General features: G+C 43.8%; 1 protein-coding gene across 7 annotated transcripts in view; it reads right to left on the bottom strand.

Annotated features, from left to right (window-relative positions):
• Positions 1-142: 142 nt before the first annotated feature.
• LOC118386931 (atypical kinase COQ8A, mitochondrial-like) overlaps positions 143-21,571 on the bottom strand; it is a 35,406-nt gene continuing 13,977 nt past the window's right edge. The window contains exons 5-15 of one of the 7 annotated variants that reach the window (XM_052523723.1): positions 15,270-15,344; positions 13,243-13,368; positions 9,078-9,199; positions 8,661-8,801; positions 6,800-6,881; positions 5,403-5,496; positions 4,281-4,428; positions 3,916-4,023; positions 3,650-3,715; positions 3,475-3,561; positions 143-3,247 (exon numbers count right to left, since the gene is read on the bottom strand). In XM_052523723.1, the coding sequence (XP_052379683.1) occupies positions 2,954-3,247; positions 3,475-3,561; positions 3,650-3,715; positions 3,916-4,023; positions 4,281-4,428; positions 5,403-5,496; positions 6,800-6,881; positions 8,661-8,801; positions 9,078-9,199; positions 13,243-13,368; positions 15,270-15,344 (1,343 nt within the window). In that variant the 3' untranslated portion in view covers positions 143-2,953. The remainder of the gene's footprint in view (positions 3,248-3,474; positions 3,562-3,649; positions 3,716-3,915; positions 4,024-4,280; positions 4,429-5,402; positions 5,497-6,799; positions 6,882-8,660; positions 8,802-9,077; positions 9,200-13,242; positions 13,369-15,269; positions 15,345-21,571) is intronic. The other 6 variants (XM_052523724.1, XM_035774942.2, XM_035774943.2 and 3 more) reach the window with 6 other exon arrangements.

Here is a 21,571-nt window from a genome sequence, read left to right as displayed (position 1 = left end):
AACTTAGTAATAATGATATTGACAAGATTTTCCTCAACTCTTCTGATATCAAGACTTACTCATTTGTGTTGAAGAATTTCTGTCTCTGCAGATAGACTAATAATCTATTCCAAAGCTAAAATAAAAGAGTGCACACGCAACATTGATTGGAACAAGTGTCAAGTCAAATATTTAATATTTATCATAACACAAAGAACGTAATTGATTATAAAAATTCTGCTGATATCAATATAAAAGATGCATAGCGGCATTCATTTCTAAACATCCTTGTAGCAATACTTTTGCATTTATATTCACAAAGTGATTTAGAATCACTTTTCTCTTGCCTTAACAGTCTTTCCATCAAAGTAAAGACAGGCTTTAATGACAAAACAGCAGTTTTGTCAACTGATGTAAAAACCTGCTGTTAATAAAGGACACCATGATCAAAATGTCATAAGCCCACCAGGCCACAAGAACAACACTTTAGTGTCAAAACACAACCATGGGCCTATAGCACCAAAATGAAGTAGGTCAGTCAATGAGAACGTATGTTCTTATTTCCACTGGAAGTAAGGCCATGTCCCATCCATCAACCATCTCCACCTCGCAGAAGTAACCGTGTCATGACAGTGCTGATTATTGATAAATATATTATGATATTTCATGTTTCCCAAATGTAAATGTGTTTATAGGGACAGGCTTTACAGGAGATTGTCCTCAAATATTCTCCCTCAACAGGAATTGGTCTGCAACCTGTTAACGTGTGCAATATGCTTAAGTGTGAGAAAACATCCTTTTACACTTTGGTATGAATCACATGAGCATTTGTCCTCATAGGACACTAGAACTACTGCCACATGCTGGAAAATATAGGCCATTAACAGTATATCACTGTTCTTTAATATATTTAACTGCCGTCTCATCACCACCACTGGTTTTATGCCCATTAGACAGTATCATATCCCCACGTCACAAGAAACCAACTGTCTTGAATTCACAATAGCTTTACAATTCTCTCTCAGACACACACATCATGGCATTTATCCCAGTTAACTCAACCTAGACAATCAACCATCTGATACGTCTTGTGAATATGTTAACTGGACAGCCATGGTTAATATACTCCAAATAACACACACAAAAATATATACAGTACCAGTCAAAAGTTTGGACACACCTACTCATTCAAAGGTTTTTATTATTTACTATTTTCTACATTGTAGAGTAATAGTGAAAACTGAAAAAACAAACAGAATCATGTAGTAACCAAAATAAACAAATAAAAATATATTTTGTTTTAGATTCTTCAAAGTAGCCACCCTTTGTCTTGACAGCTTTTCACACTCTTGGCATTCTCACAACTAGCTTAATGAGGTAGTCACCTGGAATGCATTTAAATTAAACAGGCATGTTTTGTTAAAAGTTAAATTGTGGAATTTTGTGACAAGGTATACAGAAGATAGCAATATTTGGTAGAAGACCAAGTCAAATAAGCAAATAGAAACAACAGTCCATCATAACTTTAAGAAATGAAGGTCAGTCAATCCGGAAAAATTCAAGAACTTCGAAAGTTTCTTCAAGTGCAGTCGCAAAAACAATCAAGCGCTATGATGAAACTGACTAATGAGGAATGCCACAGGAAAGGAAGACCCAGAGTTACCTCTGCTGCAGAGGATAAGTTTAGAGTTAACTGCATCTCAGATTGCATTCCAATGCTTCACAGAGTTCAAGTAACAGACACATCTCAACATCAACTGTTCAGAAGAGACTGTCAATCAGGCCTTCATGGTCAAATTGCTGCAAAGAAATCACTACTAAAAGGACACCAATAAGAAGAAGACTCTTGCTTGGGACAAGAAACACGAGCAATGAACATTAGACCGTTGGAAATCTGTCCTTTGGTCTGATGAGTCCAAATTTGAGAGTTTTTGTTCCAACCACCGTGTCTTTGTGAGACACAGTAGGTGCACGGATGATCTCCGCATGTGTAGTTCCCACCGTGAAGCATGGAGGAGTTGTGACGGTGTGGGGGAGACACTGTGATTAATTTAGAATTCAAGGCACACTTAACCAAGATGGCTACCATAGCATTCTGCAGCGATATGCCATCCCATCTGATTTGCACTTAGTGGGAGTAGCATTTGTTTTTTAACAGGACAATGACACCAAACACTGTGTAAGGGCTATTTGACCAAGAAGGAGAGTGATGGGAGTGCTGCATCATATGACCTGGATTCCACAATCCCCCGACCTCAATCAAATTGAGATAGTTTGGGATGAGTCGGACCGCAGAGTGAAGGAAAAGCAGCCAACAAGTGCTAAGCATATGTGGGAACTCCTTTTTTAAATGTTACCTTTATTTAACTAGGCAAGTCAGTTAAGAACATATTCTTATTTTCAATGACTGCCTAGGAATAGTGGGTTAACTGCTTGTTCAGGGGCAGAACGACAGATTTTTACCTTGTCAGCTTAGGGATTTGAACTTGCAACCTTTCAGTTACTAGTCCAACGCTCTAACCACGAGGCTACCCTGCCGCCCCGATCCTTCAAAACTGTTGGAAAACAATTCCAGGTGAAGCTGGTTGAGAGAATGCCAAGAGTGTGCAATGCTGTCATCAAGGCAAAGGGTGGCTACTTTGAAGAATCTAAAACATCAAATATATTTTTTGGTTCTACATGATTCCATATGTATTATTTCCTAGTTTTGATGTCTTCACTATTTTTCTACAATGTAGAAAATAGTAAAAATAAAGATAAACCCTTGAATGAGTAGATGTTCTAAAACTTTGGACCGGTAATGAATATACACACATATTCTGGTTCGGGGGAGAGACGGGCAAAAAAGTGCCATTCATATACATTAAATTAACAGCAGAGAAAGTCTGGCTAGGGTCAACATTCCTCCCCTTATAGTCCACACCCTCTGTAACCCTGATGCTGTCGCCCTGCTATTGGCCCTCTGCGGTGTTCGTCACTGGCTAGGTCGGTTGGGGCGGCCCCTCCAGTAGTTGTTATAGGCCTCCTGGAACATGTTCTTGCAGCCGAGCTTGGCGTCGAGGCGGGAGCAGATGAGGAAGGAGCCGCCCATCTTGCGGTGGAGAGAGTAGGTCTCCTCGGGAGGCGGGGTGAGGCGCTGCTTCAGCATCACGGGGATCAGGTTGTGGATGCGCTCCGTGGTGCTCTGGGCGCCGAAGTTAAAAGGCTCCATAGAGGCAAAGGCCTCGCCCAGGATCATCACCGCGTCCACATGGGCGTTCACCATGGACTGAGGGAGGGGACGGACAGAACATACTCAGAGAGAGTAATAACCTGTATGTGTTTGTGTGTTTTTTAGTGGGTTCAGGGGGAGCCATTGTAATTAAGTTATGGGTATTCACTACTCAGTTTATGCCATGGAGTAATGAAGAGCCTTCTCAATTCATTGTCTACGACAAAATAAACTAGTACGTGGCATTGTTGATTCATGTGTTGAGAACGAATGATTGGACTCACCTTTGACTCATAACCTGTGAGGAACTTGAGCTCTACTGATCTTCTCCGAACCCCCTCTCTGTCTCCCTCTGCTGCAGACTTGATGAGCTGATTAAAACAATGAATGTCACACACACGTCAAATAAATCATTTTGATCGGCTATGTTTTGTTGTGGGATAAAGCCTAATAGCTTACCTCGATGTAGATGTCAGTGAAGTCCTCACTAAATCCTCTTGTGGCTCCGAAATCCAACAATGCAACCTATGGATGGAACAGAAGTAATGTTTAGTCATTCTAAGCATTCAACAACATCGTGCTACTGGAGGTGGCTACTGTATAGGCTTGGCAGGCTCTACAGAAGACACCAAGAAGACCCATTTAAACAGACAACCTTTAGGAGGGTCATCAACATTAGTTACAGGACTCTAATGATGAAATTGATAACAAGAGTTAAAACTCACCCTGTGTGTCTGTGGGTCGTAGAAGAAGTTGGACCAGTTGGGGTCAGTCTGCATGTATCTGAACTCAAACAGCTCCCTTAAACAAAGTTTCAGGATATTCTCACAGATCTGACACACACACAGCAAGAAAAAGGCAGAGAGAAAGAAAGATACTTTAAGAACACACATTTTTCAGTCTGCAATTTCACCACCAAGGGGCAGAAATGAGACAGAAATTAGTTCTGTAGTGGCGTTTGTCTTACACATCAAAACAAGCTTGGGCAAGCAGAAAGCACACATCAAAATCCACAAGTACACAACGTACAATAAGTAAATACCAAAATACATAATGGTGGCCTTTGTTAATGAACACAGGTGCAGCATACAGTGACCTCGTTCTTGAGCTCCTGGGAGAGTTGTTCAGCCTGGTCCAGAGGGAAGCCTGGGACCAGCTCTGTGGTGAGGACGGCGTTGCTGCTCAGCTCGTCTATTACATCTGGCACGTAGAAGAACGGGTGGTCTTTCAGCAGCTCCCTGTACCAATCACATAACCATCGTCAGACGCGGGAACAACACAACACACAGCGTTGAAAACTCAAGCTCTTATGACTAAACTCTTATGACTAAATGGGAGTATATGTGCAGTATTTATGTCATGACAATTCACAGGATATTTCCAGTGTTTCAGAAATGGCATTATGTTACTGTATGAATTTATAATAACACGGTATGATCTTCTGTTCAAACTCCACAGATGTGTCAGTGAGTGACCTCTGCAACAACTCATCTCCACAATGCCTCAAATAATCCTCCCGTGTCTACACTCTAGCTGTACAAATCACTGTTTAATACTGCATGAACATGTATAGAAGGGAGAGTCCACCGGTCATGGTCAAGGTGAAAAAGCATGTCATCCACAGCTGGTGCGTACTGTATGTAACAGGAGCCTCCTCTCTGGACACAAATCTTCTCTCACCCTCGCCCTGCCTGCCAACAAACTTGGGGATCATGGAGCGGGGACAGGGGCCATGAGGACAGGGTATGTAGAGGGGGTGCTTGTTGTCTCCTTGTATTATGTCCAGATCGGCTATATTTAAATGCTGGCTGGCTGTAGACGAATGATGCACTTTTATATCAAAGTCATCCAACCAACACTCCCCAAAGGCCTGGAGTGGCTATTCGTAGACCCTACAGGCTACAGTACATTTCCTGATCTGGAGTCATACAATAATATGCTGTGTTGTCCTCCCACCACGATCTGGAAAAGTCACTGTGTTTAAGAGATTCATTTACCTTGGCCCCCTTGGGATTTATGGATTTACTAAGTGCTCACTAAAAAGCCACTGCTTGAGTCATCACAAATTCCTATTGCTTGGCTACATCCAAAAGATAAAGCCACATTTCCCCCCCTTCATTTCTGGAGCTTGCTGTGACGATTAGATGATGAAAATAGTTACGGGGGAGGTGGGCTTTAAGAGAAAGCTCATCTGGTTGTTTTGATCACTCACTGGAATTTCTTGGCACATTTGGCCTCTCTTATGTAATCACATTCCAGTGCCAGCTCTCTGCTCATCACCTCAATCAGATGCTCAGGGAAGAGACCTGCACAAGATGTTAACAGAGGGAGAAAGAGCGAGAGAGATATAGAGAAACAGATTATGGTTATGGATTATGGTCGACTGAGGCCTAGAGGGATGTGTGCTCGGATCATTCCCAGAGTACAGTGGAGGCCCAGAATGATGGGTATTGGACACCATCATCGATCATCTGCTGGGTGACTCTGCTGTCGATGACTGCGTGGGCTTTATTTTTGGCAGGCGGTAACTGTCAAACGCACATTAGTTAGAAATTGTCATGTAAAAACTGGTGCACTGGCATTTTCCACCCCTTAAGCCAGGTTCGACAATTTACCTGTCTAACATCAGCACGTTTGTGCTGAGGTGGAGGTGTGGAAATAAAATGTGCGCCAAAATGCCAATTTCAGTCAGCGCAACTAGAAATATTGAAGAAGGACCGAAAGCTGGTCTTAGCGGAAATACAATTGGTTATGGCATTGATTTTGCCAACAAATGTGCACACAGTAGTTTTATGTACATCACCAATGTTTAAAACAGACTGCATAAAGTTTTCCCTCATCTTTAAAAAAAATATAATGCATCTTGGACCAAACAGTCAAATCGCGGGAATTCCGATCGTTGCCTGTGGTTACTACATGATTCCATATGGGTTATTTAATAGTTTTGATGTCTTCACTATTACTCTACAATGTAGAAAATAATAAAAAATAAAGAAAAACCCTAGAATGAGTAGGTTTGTCCACATATTTGACTGGTACTGCATATCCATATTTAAGCCAAGCATATTTAGCAAATATGGGATAGGCCTAGATTTTTTTTTCTGTAGGCTATTTTACAAACTAGGCTATAACGGACTAACATTCCAATTGTAGCAGATGACGACATAATACACAAAAGACCGTAAATACACAACTTGAACCAACCACATATTTATCAATGGAGCACGTTCTGATTGCCCAGTGAAAAGGGTCAAGCCTCAACATGCCTTCAACTTGTCTATTCATCAAAACCCAGCTACTGCACCCATTATTCTGGTTGCAAAAATATTTCTGACACACTCCAAACCTATAGCACTACCGCCTGCTCTTATATTTACTATTGCGTTAGGGTTGTTAAAATAGAGCCCCGTATGTGTGCGAACAGGATGAAAGCAGGATCAGTGTGTGCTTACAGGGAGGGGGGCAGTATATTCTCCACGTTATGTTGTGCTGCATGTGTGATTTACGCTAAGTCATAAATGTGATTACTACATCATGCTACAAATAAAATACATAAAATAAAAATCTAATTCTACAAAACAAATCTGAAATCCGTTCAGGGATCATCACCTTCAGGCAGTGCGTTGCTCATGGTGAGGAGAGTCATCAGGTTGTTGATGTCACTGTCGATGCTTTTAGCCACTCCAGGGTACTGCATGGGACAAACAGAGCAGGAGAAACAGCATGACAAAACAACCATGTTTACAGGTTTGACTCCCTGACACCAAAAACTGAAAACACTGCCATGATATGGTGTCCCTTAGTGCCCTCAAAGCTCATATCTAAGCTAAGGACCCTGGGACTAAATACCTCCTTCTGCAACTGGATCCTGGAATTCCTGATGGGCCCCCCAGGTGGTAAGGGTAGGGAATAACATATCTGCCACGCTGATCCACAACACGGAGGCCCCTCAGGCATGCGTGCTCAGTCCCCTCCTGTACTCCCTGTTCACTCATGACTGCAAGGCCAGGCAAACTCCAACACCATCATCAAGTTTGCCGATGACACAACAGGAGAACCTACAGAGAGGTCAGAGACCTGGTCGTGTTGTGCCAGGACAACAACCTCTCAATGTGATCAAGACAATAGGAGATAATTGTAGACTACAGGAAAAGGAGGACTGAGCACGCCCCCATTCTCATCGACAGGGCTGTAGTGGAAAAGGTTGAGAGCTTCAAGTTCCTTGGTGTCCACATCACCAACATGGTCCAAGAACACCAAGACAGTTGTGAAGAGGGCACGACAAAACCTATTCCCCCTCAGGAGACTGAAAAGATTTGGCATGGGTTCTCAGATCCTCAAAAGGTTCTACAGCTCCACCATCGAGAGCTTCCTGACTGGTTGCATTACTGCCTGGTTTGGCAACTGCTTAGCCTCTGACCGCAAGGCACTACAGAGGGTAGTGCGTACGGCCCAGTACATCACTGGAGCTAAGCTGCCTGCCATCCAGGACCTCTACACCAGGCGGTGTCAGAGGAAGGCCCTAAAAATGGTCAAAGACCCCAGCCACCCTAGTCATAGACTGTCCTCTCTGCTACCGCACTGAAAGTGGTACCGGAGCGCCAAGTCGAGGTCCAAAAGGCTTCTTAACAGCTTCTACCCCCAAGCCATAAGACTCCTGAAAAGCTGATCAAGGGCTACCCAGACCACTCTTTTACACTGCTGCTACTCAGTTTATAATCTATGCATAGTCACTAACTTTACCTACATATACATATTACCTCAATTACCCAGTGCCCCCGCACATTGACTCTGTACCGGTACTCCCTGTACATAGCCTCGCTTGTTAATTTACTGCTACTGTTGAATTATTTGTTAATTTTACATATTTTTTTAACTTCTTAAAGCATTGTTGGATAAGGGATTGTAATTAAGCATTTCACTGTTAAGGTCTACACCCGTTGTATTCGGGGCATGTGACAAATACAATCTGATTTGAAATGCTAATGAGACAGGAATTGAAACTTCTGAAAAGCACTCTAAGAGCCACATCTATATACACGTTTGGAGATACATCTCTACAGTTTATGACAGACAACAGAGGAGACTAAAGCATTTTAAGGTAAACAATACAGAGTTGACACACAATGTGATTCAAAAGGTCATGTTTTATCTTTTCAAGGAAAGACGAACATTGCCTTAAAATGGAGCCACGGGAACAGCAGAAAAACAAAACAGATTGTTAATGCTGCTGGTCACTGCGGAGATTTGTTCGCTCATTCAACATCGGTCATTTCTACACTTTGGACTATTAGGTCAATGCAGCAGACGAGGCCTTTAAAGTAAAAACAGAGGACATGAAATGCCTATACCGTGATGTAAGGTTCGAGAGGTTTGTTCAGGAGGGTGCAACATCAGAATGTTCAGATATAGAAATATACTGGTGTAAAACACAGCATCCTCCTGAATGACTCCCAGGTCGCCATCTCACCTGGATCTTCATGGCCACCTCCCTGCCGTCCTTCATCTTAGCCAGGTGGACCTGTCCAATGGAGGCCGCAGCAAACGGCCGCTCCTCAAACGAATCTAGCTTGTCCCTCCAGTTAGGTCCCAGGTCGTTGTTGATGGACTTCTACAGAGGGAAAGGGACACAGATACCTAATGGCAGCTCCCTCAACAGTGTATCACTGCAATGGGCTATAGCCTTCAATGATGGTACCTTATTAGAAGACTAATAGGAGGTATCTGTTATTCACTTTCATTGTCTTGTCGTGACTGACTGACTAATTCATGACTCAAAGAGCAGTTTGGCACAATTTGTTTTTCTAGTATTCCCCTTTATAGCCAAGGGTTACAGGGCTAGTGACGAGGGGACTTAAGAGTAGGTTATTAAAAGGTGAGACATTACCGTCATCTGCTTGATGGGCATGAAGTCTGCACTTTGTCTCACACGCTCAAATATCTTGGCCAGCTGGGGGTTGATGAAGGCATCATCTGAAACACAGAAGAGGGGGTTGATGAAGGCATCATCTGAAACACAGAAGAGGGGGTTGATGAAGGCATCATCTGAAACACAGAAGAGGGGGTTGATGAAGGCATCATCTGAAACACAGAAGAGGGGGTTGATGAAGGCATCATCTGAAACACAGAAGAGGGGGTTGATGAAGGCATCATCTGAAACACAGAAGAGGGGGTTGATGAAGGCATCATCTGAAACACAGAAGAGGGGGTTGATGAAGGCATCATCTGAAACACAGAAGAGGGGGTTGATGAAGGCATCATCTGAAACACACAAGAGGGGGTTGATGAAGGCATCATCTGAAACACAGAAGAGGGGGTTGATGAAGGCATCATCTGAAACACAGAAGTCAGGGAGATGGCAGTGAATGGCTGATTGACGTACAACAGCCAGAACAAAACATGAGGAGACAAGCCATCTTGTTGCTGTCTGTCAACCTGTTCATTACACTATGCACCAATACAGGACAGGAAATGACAGGTCTTAATCACAATGCCTTGTTCAGTTAAAAATGACCAACTAATATAAATAAAATCTAAGGCCTTGGTACCTCTGGGCACTTGGACAGAGTTTATCACAATTTACAGGTCCTTGCCAATGTTCACTAAATGTCTCTGGGAGACCAAGATGTTTGGCACAGCAACCACCTTCACATACCTGAAGCTGCCAGTGCCGTAAAAGGGCCCTTAGATTTGTTATAGCAACAGAGGTGTCTGTGCATGTTAAACAAAACAAAGTGGTGTGAGCCGCGCTGCAGGGCATTGCGGGTAAGATCTACAACAGTACAAACATTCCGACAACTGGGGAAAAAGCACTGGAGGAGAACAGCAGCAAAACACATGACTGAGGTCAGAGGAAGAGATTCCTGCCAGTTCCAGCTGATTGTGAAGTGAGGGTGACTTTACTCGGTATTTAGGCTTCGTTTGGCAGAACAAAAATCTATTACCTGAATCACTGAGAATTACAGAAGTGGTGATTTTACCAGTCTTACTTTAAATTACAGTGATTATTATGGATGTTTATCATGACTTTTATCTGTTTATCATTTATCTGTCATGATCAGACAGCCATTGAGTAAAATCATTAAAGAGATTCTCTGGTGCTCTTGTATACTTTTTAGCCAGTAGTTCTGAAAGTAGGCAAAAGTGGTCCCCTAAAATTGCATACGCATCACGTTTGTGCACCAGGTCATTGTGCTCTCTCTGTGTGTGCATTTTGCTAGCTGTCATTCAAAAGGCGAGGGGCTGAAGCTCATTGGCTTGAACTCAAATTGCTAGGGGGCTGGCCCATGTTGGGGAAAATGGCGCACCACAGCGTACAGAAAAACAGTCACTTTCAAACTAGGGAGTTAGTGGCTAAATAAGGTAAGAAAGTAATTCTGCTCATAGATTTTAAACCTCCAGCCCAAAGCAGGAGTTTTAAGTAAATACTTAGTTGCCGCCAAAGTTCCAGAATATGTCTTTAACCCTTTACACATGTAGAAATGGACTATTATGGACGGGGCGAAATTGAAACGATTCTAACAGAAGATGTATAAAAAGCATATGCATGACCATGGTAGCAAATTAAAGAACACTTTGGAGTTCATGGGGAAATGATCAGGCCGACGGTGAGGACAAAACAGTTCATCTGGCACAAGACTGAATCCAAACACTAAACCGTTGATTTCATGTGCATTTCACATTTACTGTACATTTCCCAGCAATGTATACTCTGGACACATTCAGTAACGTAACAATATTCATGGGAATTTTGGGGGAGGTGCAACAAAATAAGATTACAAGGGTTTGAGTGAGAGGTCTAACTGGTGTCTCCAAGTGGCCACAAACGCACACCTCTCCAAACTGTGCACAGTTCCTAAGTCATTTCAATGCACATTTATGACTCAAAGAAGAGTCTTCAAATATACAGTGTTTTGTTGAGCTCTCCTAGCTTTGTCGTTGGAACACAGCCCTGCGTCCCCACCATCACACAATTACTCTTATTTACACAATGCAAAAATGTACTATTATAAATCTCAATCTGGGTCAGGTAGGCATCATTTTATTTGAAAGTGTGTCCTATTGCCAACGTGACTAGCTAAGTTATAAAATACGAACTTAGTGTTAGGCTTTCACAAGGCACTTCAGACAGATTGTAATTTTGGTGCACGTAGAATGGAGTCAAAACACAATGTAAATTTTATATGAGTTTTCAATTATGGAAATGTGAAAACGCACATTTGTACTCATGGGTGTGTGGTTTCCTTGTAGGGCATCAAATCTGTATTTATTATAATCCTCAAAGTCTCATCTTTCAGAACACATGGACTCCTCTCGAATTACAGCATTTCCTACACTCCGACAACAAAAAGTGCAGAAGTAACCCAATTAGCAGGAGGGATGGGGCATCTTTTTGTTGCGCTTGGTACACACGTTTAGAATGGCTGTCAGTTAAACCCCATACAGCGCTGTAAAGCGAATAGCCTGAGCTCTGATGTCATATATAGTACGTTACTGTACAGCCACTGCCAATTGAGGCGCTTATCAATTACCAAAATCTGCCATTTTCAATTCGTATACGGGATGACAGGGACTGTGAGTGTAGGGCTACCCCATCAATTTAATGCTGTTTTAGCCTGTCTTACTTGACCTAAATAATAGAAGTAGCAGCCGCATTTCTAGTCAATGTGCTGAAAAGAAAAGGCTAGGACCCAGCCAAGAGAACCACCAACTTCTAGATAGGACACTGTATACCCAGGTGAACATTACAGTACAACTTGGTGGCCACATATTTGAAGCTGGAATAGTTCATGGTGAAACTGCCACGTCTGTTTGCAATATTACAACAACAAACACTGTTTTTCCTGTTCGGACTTCATTGCAAGCGATAGAAGAGCCCAAAAAGAAAAGCTGTGAAATGCACGGGAAACTGTTGAGCCTGAAAAACCCAGCAGCGTTGCAGTTCTTGACAGAAACCGGTGCGCCTGGCACCTACTACCGTACACCTTTCAAAGGCACTTAAATCTTGTCTTGCCGATACACCCTCTGAATGGCACACACACAATCCATGTCTCAGGGCTTAAAAATCCTTCTTCAACCTGCATCCTCCCCTTCATCTACACTGATTGAAGTGGAATTCAACAAAATCTATCAATAAGGGATCATAGCTTTCACTTGGTCAGTCCATGTCATGGAAAGCACAGGTGTTCATAATGTTTTGTACACTCCCGTGTACGTCACAGGTTGATAACAAGAACTGAAATTCTACGACTAAATCTATTACTAAGATTCTGCATACAGTTAAGAGCTACCCGTGTGCAACACCTTCCTAGAGTACCAAGCCAGTTTGAAAACCAGTTGTGTCTAAAAACAGCAGAGGACACTTGCTTAGTCACCTCTGTTTACATAGGGAAATATCAGCGGTTTTCTAACAAGCAGCGATTCTGGAGCTTAGGTAGAGACCGGCCACTTCAAAACACAATAGGTTGCAGGTCTAACATGGCTGGTGGCTTATTGTGAGCCCTGGCTATGCCTTGGCTGTTGCTGTCCCACAATGGTACATTTGGTGTGTGTCACACAATTGACATGACAACAGCAGGAGAATGCCTGTGCATCGAGTTGCATTAATCCTATGCTGTGCCCTGTGGCGCTGTTTACCAGCTAGCTGGAGCAGTTGGGAATTAAAGATGGGCATGTGTTGTTGTGAGCCGACCTGAGGTGAACAAGGCGATGCAGGAAGAGATGCCAGAAGCCAGAAATAACTCCCGTCTCCGTCACATACTAATCTACAGAGGCTGGATTAAGGCCTCACAGTATCAACCCAGTGGAGGTTATGAAGAGGACTCAAGACTGCCCTGACACTAGGGGAAAGGGTCATGAAGCCTGCCATGCTGCAGCACAGTAGACGTCGCTGGTGTGGGCAGTAAAAAGACGGAATGGAAAAGCTACAAACAACTAACCATAGGTCAACAGAGCAGCATAGAGGGGTGACTGGGGTCGCAAAGGGAGAGAATGTTTGGAGAACAGAGAAGGTGCTACTGGAGGTGTGTATTACAATGTAAGCCAGTTGTCACCTTGAATGCTGAGCATCTGGCCCAGTTTCAGTGCGGCTCCGCGGACCTTACACAGCGTCCTGACGATCCGCTCTGCGTTAGCCTCTGACAGGAACGGACTGGAGTCCAGAACGGCCTTCTTGTCAGCTGAGTGGAGAAACAACAGTCAGCTCTATGCTAAACTCTTGAGGTTGGCATGGAAAATGTGATTTTCCTGGCGAGGTGTAAACTAAATGTTGAATCTCATGGGTTTAGTGGATAGGTAGTGTATGTGTACTATATTCCTAGGTTTGTTGGTGTAGTGTAGTCTCTGATGAACTCATTATGCTCCATGTGTGGAGTCTACACTTAGGATCACCGTACTCCTCCCTCCCCCTGCTCTCCCTGGACGAAGATACACCAGGGCACAGCCTGGAAACAAACCAGCTTAAAGCCTACCCACATTCCAGACATTTAACCAAAAGAATACTTTTCATAAATGAGGCATTTTCATAAACCAGTGAGCTAAACAATCAGACAAGGAATCTGGTCTCTCTAGGTCAGGGCAGCCCAATTCCAGTCCTCGAGGCCCGAAACGTAGTTTTTTTGTTTCTATCTGGTAGTTACAGTAACTGCACACACCTGGTGTCCCTGGTCTGCATTAGTCTCTGATTTGGAGGGTGACAACCAGAAGTGTGTCGGCCCTCCAGGACCCTAATTGGGCAGCCCTGTTCTAGGTAGTGCTTTGGTAGCAGCACCAGTCGTTCTGGTTTGAAGCCCCCAGACACCCTCCAGCAGAGAAAGAGGACCGCCTGCCAGGCAGCCCAGGTGAAGTGTATGGGGGGGGGGTTCAGTGGGCCACACTGATGTCAGCAGTCAGACTAAGGCATTAGGAGCATAAGGAGATTTGAAAAGGACTGTTAATGTATCCTGAACCAAGATTACCTCAGCCACAGTACTGCTACTACGTCATATCCCCCAGGACAGTCTTGATTGGCATAACGTCAGACCCCCAGACTCACTTTGTATTCTGCAGCAATTATGCTCATTTGAGAATGATGTGTACTTGTATACCATCTTTGACTTTATTTGTACTTGACCCTGGTTGTCTCCCTAATTTCGATCTGGTCTCATTGCTCAACTCCCCAACGGGCTCGGGAGGCGAAGGTCGAGTCATGTGTCCTCCGAAACATACCCTCCAAACCCGCCCGTTTAACCCAGAAGCACCAAAGTGTCAGAGAAAACAGTCGCTAGAGTGCAATGAGCCAAGTAAAGCCCCCCTGGCCAAATCATCCCCTAACCCAGACGATGCTGGGCCAAAAGTTCACTGCCTGGTTGTAATACTTCCAGGGATCGAACCTGGGTCTGTAGTGATGCCTCTAGCACTCTGATGAAGTAGCTTAGATCGCTGCGCCACTCGGGAGGCCCTTATCATTTCTGATCCATGGATTAAAGTTGGAGCTTCATTCACAGCCCTAGATTCAATGTACTTGTCTTTCTCCCAGGGTATTAAAGAGACAATGGCCATGTGAATGGCTGTATAGTCGCCCCTGCTCTAGATTGGACTGCCACACCACCTCCAGCGGTCCAGCCGTGGCATGGCGGCAAACTAATTGAAGAGTGCGCTGGAAAGGTCAGCTCAATAAACGGCCCTCTCCAATTCTTCCCCCGACAGCTGCAGAGGGTAATATCACAGAGGGCAGTTTCATTAAGGGCCCTTTGTAAGAGCTAAGACCACCCACACCTCAACTGAACCTAACTATAACAGAGTCAAAGAACTCTAGCCTGGTGTTTTCAGCTATGCTGAATGGCAAATGATTGATTTTGCTATGAATTATTATGCCTCTCTGCATGTCTGTATAGGTTCATCATCATATCATGCACTTGTCCATTGCATGCTAATTGAAAGGTTGTCATTCCTAGACAGGTTACATCCTGCAGGGGCATTGTGTGCATTGTTACTGCTGGGTTAAGTGTCTAGTATGCGAGTGTGCATGCATGTACACGTAATGTCAAACATAAGCCCGCTTCCAGTTACCGTAGGAAAAACGCTTATGTTAAACAGTTACCGTTATCCTCACTTGGCCTCATACTCTTCTTGGCTACCTCAGCCAGCGCTCCAAAGCCCAGTCCTACAGCCAGACCTGTGAGGACACAACACACCAGCGTTATGACATCCTGTCATAACATGCTGTTAAGCTCTGGGTCGTTCAGTAGGGTACAAGGTTCTGGAACGTTCAGATAGAAATACATTGTGTAGAACATACATGGTTCTCTGTCATGAAGCGTAAGGAATTGTTCCAGCTCTATTCATGGCCTTTATATCGACAACGTTCAGATTATTGTGCCCTCCAAAAAAAAAAAAAAAAAAAAAAAAAAAAGTTAAAACCAATTTTTACATTCTTAAAATATTGCACAGTATAGCCCATTGGGTAAATTGCATCGCCTAGCCTTTTGCTTTCCCCATGACACATCAGTCAGGTCAAATCAGTTCCTGATAGCTCTAGGAACAGTCATTTATGCCAGTCTAGTTTATTTAAGACAGACGCAGTTCAGTCTTATTTACAGACAGATGTTAATAACAGAACCGACGAGACGGTCTCTGACCATTTTCTATTTTGTCATTTCAATAAAAACCTTGAACCCACCCGTCCCTGCCGAAAAAAATAGCGGGGCCTCGAGGAGTACCAATAGCCACCAGTCTAATAACAAGAAAAGCCTGGCCTCATCGTATGAATGTAACTTGGTTGTGTTTATAAAAAGGTGTTAGGTAACATTAGAATATGAAATGTACATTTCTGAAAGAACATAACCCTTTCAATAGTGGGCTATATGCAAAAATTATTGGATATATATTTTTTAAAGGAATTTCAAATATAAAAGCCATTATATTCGTGGAGTGCCTTTATTACAACTATGAAACAAAAAACATGTGCATTGAAACACAGTAACAGCATATTTTTTTATAATGACTAAACAATTAAAAATACCCACGCAACAGTCAAGAAAATATCAGCAGCATAAACATCAGCATAGGCTCCAAGTGTGCTTGTGAATAGTGAAATCTGCACAAAAGCAAGAATGGCATTGAAAAAAGAAAGCCTATTATTGTCAGTTATTGGTCACATTATTTGTGGCCTCACTCATGCTGACACTATAATATAGTATAAAAATATATGCCATTTAGCTGACGCTTTTATCCAAAGCGACTTACAGTCATGTGTGCATACATTCTACGTATGGGTGGTCCCGGGAATCGAACCCACTACCCTGGCGTTACAAGCACCATGCTCTACCAACTGAGCCACAGAAGGACCACTATGGTGTGCGTCTTCACGCAACAGTTAGGACAATGCATAACGGCTAAATGAGATCTAACAGTCACCCCAAATCTGTCACCTTCACTTGATCGCAACACTTCCCACAAAACAACAACTCGCTTGCAGCCGAAACAGGTGTCGTAGGTTGTTCCGAGTGAATCTGCCCAGCTTGCAGTTTCTCCTCCCCAGGAGCTGTGATCAATTGTCTCTCACGTAGCCCATGTGCCAGACTCATGATGAAGTCTCTGCTGCTCATGGTGTACATGCACTGCCTGAACAACACTTGTGCGTTGATAGCAGCCAAGTCAAGCATGTTGTAGAACACCGCAACAGGCCAGCGTGTTGGATCGATAGCAGAGAATCACAACACTGACTGGATCAACCCTTTGGGTGTTACTTCTGGCATAGTTCTCTACTTGTGACGATGCAAGAATCTGGGCACAGAAGAGCAATGTGTCACCGTACTGAGAATACGAGGGGCATCCAGATCTGCAGCACAGAATTAAGATCACACCTAAAATGGCACATTCCATGGAAAGTACAGGAAATGTTATTCAAGCAATGCACCCAAAATAACATTCAATAGTGCCGCGCTCGGCACATTTTGGGCCACAAACCGCATGGCACAGAAACAAAAACAATCTTGATCAGAGAGTACAACCGTACAGTAGCGTGTTACATAACTCCACATTTGGAGGAAAAAGTGGGGAAATACTGTTAACTTAATGTGGCCGACGAGCTGTTTGCTCCCTTTGAACCAGTGACCTTACAAATCCAAAACAAGCCCCATCTTTTCCCCTCTGTTAGGGACAATTCTAGGTCATATCCTGCCAATGATTAAACTACCAGGCTGTTTTCCACAACACCAGGAGAAAGCCTTATCAGTTAGTCAGCCAACCATGCAGCCACACCTGTGGTCCAAAACGCCATGTGTATTGTATTACTCGTCAATGATTAAGAGGCACTTCCTACACTGGTTAAATCTAGGGCTGGGAAATGTGAGGGACCTCACGATACGACACTCACGATACTTAGGTGCAAATACGATATGCATTGTGATTCTCAAGATTCTATATGTATTGCGATTCAATTCTGCGATTTTATGTTCCAAACATATTACTCACTATATGTCTGCTTCAGAGAGACGAGACAGTACGAGAAACGTTTTGCTCAGTCAGGGAAATAAAATAAAGTGCTGAAAACATGTTGGCTCACTACTTAAAAAAAAGGAAGAACAAGCTACAGGATGAAACAATTTTATGTAGGACCGCCCTGTAGCACTCAGTTCTGTAATCATGAAGTGCTTTGAGAGGCTGGTTGTGGCACACATTAACTCCATCTCAGCCACCCTAGAATCACTTCAATTTGCATACCGCCCCAACAGATCCATAGATATTGAGATTGCGTTCTCTCCACCTACATAAGAGGAATACCTATGTGAGAATGCTGCTCATTGATTACAGCTCAGGGTTCAATACCATTGTATTCGTCACCAAGCTTATGACTCTGAACACCTCCCTCAGCCACTGGATCCTGGACTTCCTGACGGGCCGACCCCAGGTGGTGAGGGTAGGCAACATCACCTCCACCGCGCTGACCCTTAACACAGGGGTGTGTGCCTAGTCCCCTCCTGTATGTCCTGTTCACCCAGGACTGTGTGGCCACGCACGACTCCAAAAACATTATCAAGTTTGCTGACGATAGGACGGCGGTAGACCTGATCACATTAAGTCAGCCTACAGGGAGGAGGTCAGTGACCTGGCAGTGTGGTGCCGGAGTAACAACCTCTCCCTCAATGTCAGTAAGACCAAGGAGCTGATCGTTCACTACAGGAAACGGGGGGGATACCCCAACCAGATTGACGTGGCGACAGTGGAGCAGGTAGACAGTTTCAAGTTCCTCGGTGTCCAAATCACTAAAGACTTAAAATGGTACAACACACACACACACACACACACACACGTGAAGAAGGTGCGACAGTGCCTCTTCCCCCTCAGGAGGTTGAAAAAGTTTGGCATGGGCCCTCAGATCCTGAAAAGGTTCTACAGCTGTACCATTGACAGCAATATTGACTGACTGCATCACTGCTTGGTATGGAAATAGCACCACCCTCAATCGCATGGCGCTACATGCGATTGAAGGTTGTGCGGACAGCCCAGTACATCACTGGGGCTGAGCTCCCTGCCAGACCCCAGTCATTTACTATTTTCTCTGCTGCCGTACGGCAAGAAGTACTGATGCATAAAGTCTGACACCAACAGACTCTTGCACAGCTTCTATCCCAAAGAAATACAACTGATAAATAGCTACACGGCCTGAGTTCACCTGGCATCTTCATTGAACTTTTATTTCAATATTTGCACACTCACAGAGCCCTACACACACACACACCCTCCGTAATTTACTCATGCACATACATTTACACTGACTCACACTCCCTCTCACATGCAAGCTGCTGCTACTCGGTTTAACTTCTTTCCTGTTGCCTAGTCACCTTACACCTATGCAAATCTGGTATTGGATTAGATTTGAAAAAAGATATTTCCTGTATATAGTACGCTAATTTACTTTGCGAATCTCATATTTCCTAGGGGGGTTTTGTAATACATTGTTATTTATTATTGCATTGTTGGGTTTAGAGTTTGCAAGAAAGACACTGTACTCGTGCATGTGACATTAAAACTTGAAACTCAATCCAGATTATAGTGTAAAATAGCTGCCTAACTCTTGGCTTTTGGTCATTGTAGCCTTTCTTTCACATTTCACTTTTGTCATTTTAATTCAGTCTTCCATTGATTAGATATCCCCAACATTTCTAGTTACACAAGCGTGACAAGCATGCCAGGAGTACCGATGTGTGTCAAAAACCGCAACACTGCTTGGTTTTCACGCTCAACAGTTTCCTGTGTGTATCAAGAATGGTCCACCACCCAAAACATATTCAGCCAACTTGACAACTGTGGGAAGCATTGGGGTCAACATGGGCCAGTATCCCTGTGGAATGCTTTCGACACCTTGTAGAGTCCATGCCCCCCGGCGAATTGAGGATGTTCTGAGGACAAATGGGACGGGGAGATGCAACTGAATATTAGGAAGGTGTTCCTAATGTTTGGTACATGAGACACACACATTCAAGGGTTTTTCTTTATTTGTACTATTTTCTACAGTGAAGAAATAGTGAAGACAACACTATGAAATAGATTACTCAAAGTTGTCACAATTTGCCTTGGTGACAGCTTTGCACCCGTTTGGTATTCTCGCGACCAGATTAATGAGGAATGCTTTCCCAACAGTATTGAAAGAGTTCCCACATATGCTGAGCACTTGAAGGCTGCTTTTCCTTCACTCTGCCGTCCAACTAATCCCAAACCATCTCAATTGGGTTGAGGTCAGGTGATTGGGGAGGCCAGGTAATCTGATGTAGCACACCATCACTCTCCTTCTTGGTCAAATAGACCTTAAGCAGCCTGGAGTTGTGTTTTAGGTCATTACCATGTTGAAAAACAAATGATAGTGGGACTAAGCACAAACCAGATAGGTACGTCCTATTGCTGCAGAATGCTGTGGTAGCCATGCTGGTTAAGTGTGCCTTGACGGTAGGAATCACGGTAGGAACCACACATGCAGAGATCATCTGTTCACCTACTCTGCGTCACAAAGACACAGCGGTTGGAACCAAAACGCTCAAATTCAGACCAAAGGACAGATTTCCACCAGTCTAATGTCCATTGATCGTGTTTCTTGGCCCAAGCAAGTCTCTTCTTATTGGTGTCCTTTAGTAGTGGTTTCTTTGCAGCAATTCACCCATGAAGGCCTGATTCACGCAGTCTCATCTGAACAGTTGATGTTGAGATGTGTCACTTAAACTCTGAAGCATATATTTCTGAGGCTGGTAACTCAAAATGTATACTCTGCAGCAGAGTTAACTCTGGGTGTTCCTTTCCTGTGGCGGTCCTCATGAGACAGTTCCGTCATAGCGCTTGATGGTTTTTGCAACTGCATCTGAAGAAACGTTCAAAGTTCTTGACATTTTCCGGATTTACTGACCTTATCTTATAGTAATGATGGAGTGTCATTTCTCTTTGCTTATTTGAGCTGTTCTTGCCATAATATGGACTTGGTCCATATTTCCCAAATAGGGCTTAGCATCTGTATATCACCCCTACCTTGTCACAACACAACTAGTTGGTTCAAACACATTGAGGAAAGAAATTACACAAATTACACACCTGTTAATTCAAAAGCATTCCAGTTGACTATCTCATGAAGCTGGTTGAGAGAATGCCAAGAGTGTGCAAAGATGATCAAATCAAACTGTCACATGCGCCAAATGCTTCCTTACAAGCCCTTAACCAAAAATGCAGTTCAAGAAAGAGTCAAAATTTGACCAAATAAACTAAAGTAAAAAATTATAGGCTATATAAAGGGGGTACCGAGTCAATGTGCGGGGGTACAGATTAGCCGTGGCAATTTGTACATTTGGGTAGGGGGGTAAATGCAAATAGTCCAGGTGGCCAGTTGATTAATTGTTCAGCAGTCTTATGGCTTGGGGGTGGAAGCTGTTGGGGAGCGCTTTGGTCCTAGACTTGGCACTCTGGTATCGCTTGCCATGCGGTAGCAGAGAGAACAGTCTATGACTTGATGACAATTTTTTGGGCCTTCCTCTGACACCGCCTAGTATAGAAGTCCTGGATGGCAGGAAGCTTGGCCCCAGTGATGTACTGGGCCATACGCACTACCCTCTGTAGCGCCTTACGGTCAGATGGCGAGCAGTTGCCATATCAGGCGGTGATGCAAGCGGTCAGGATGCTCTAGATGGTGCAGCTGTACAACTTTGAGGATCTGGGGACCCATGCAAAATATCTCGACCCGCTCCACTTCAGCCCCGTTGATGTTAAATGGGGGCTTGTTCAGCCAGCCTTATCCTGTAGTCCGCAATCAGCTCCTTTGTCTTGCTCACATTGAGGGAGTTGTTGGCCTGGCACAACTCTGCCAGGTCTCTGACATCCTCCCTATACGCCGTCTCAGCGTTGTCGGTAATCAGGCCTACC

Source organism: Oncorhynchus keta, chromosome 8 (genome assembly GCF_023373465.1).
Source record: "Oncorhynchus keta strain PuntledgeMale-10-30-2019 chromosome 8, Oket_V2, whole genome shotgun sequence".
In the NCBI taxonomy this organism is placed as follows: Eukaryota; Metazoa; Chordata; class Actinopteri; order Salmoniformes; family Salmonidae; genus Oncorhynchus; species Oncorhynchus keta.
The sequence above is the reverse complement of the archived record's forward strand: the minus strand, read 5'-3'. Positions and strand labels throughout refer to the sequence as shown.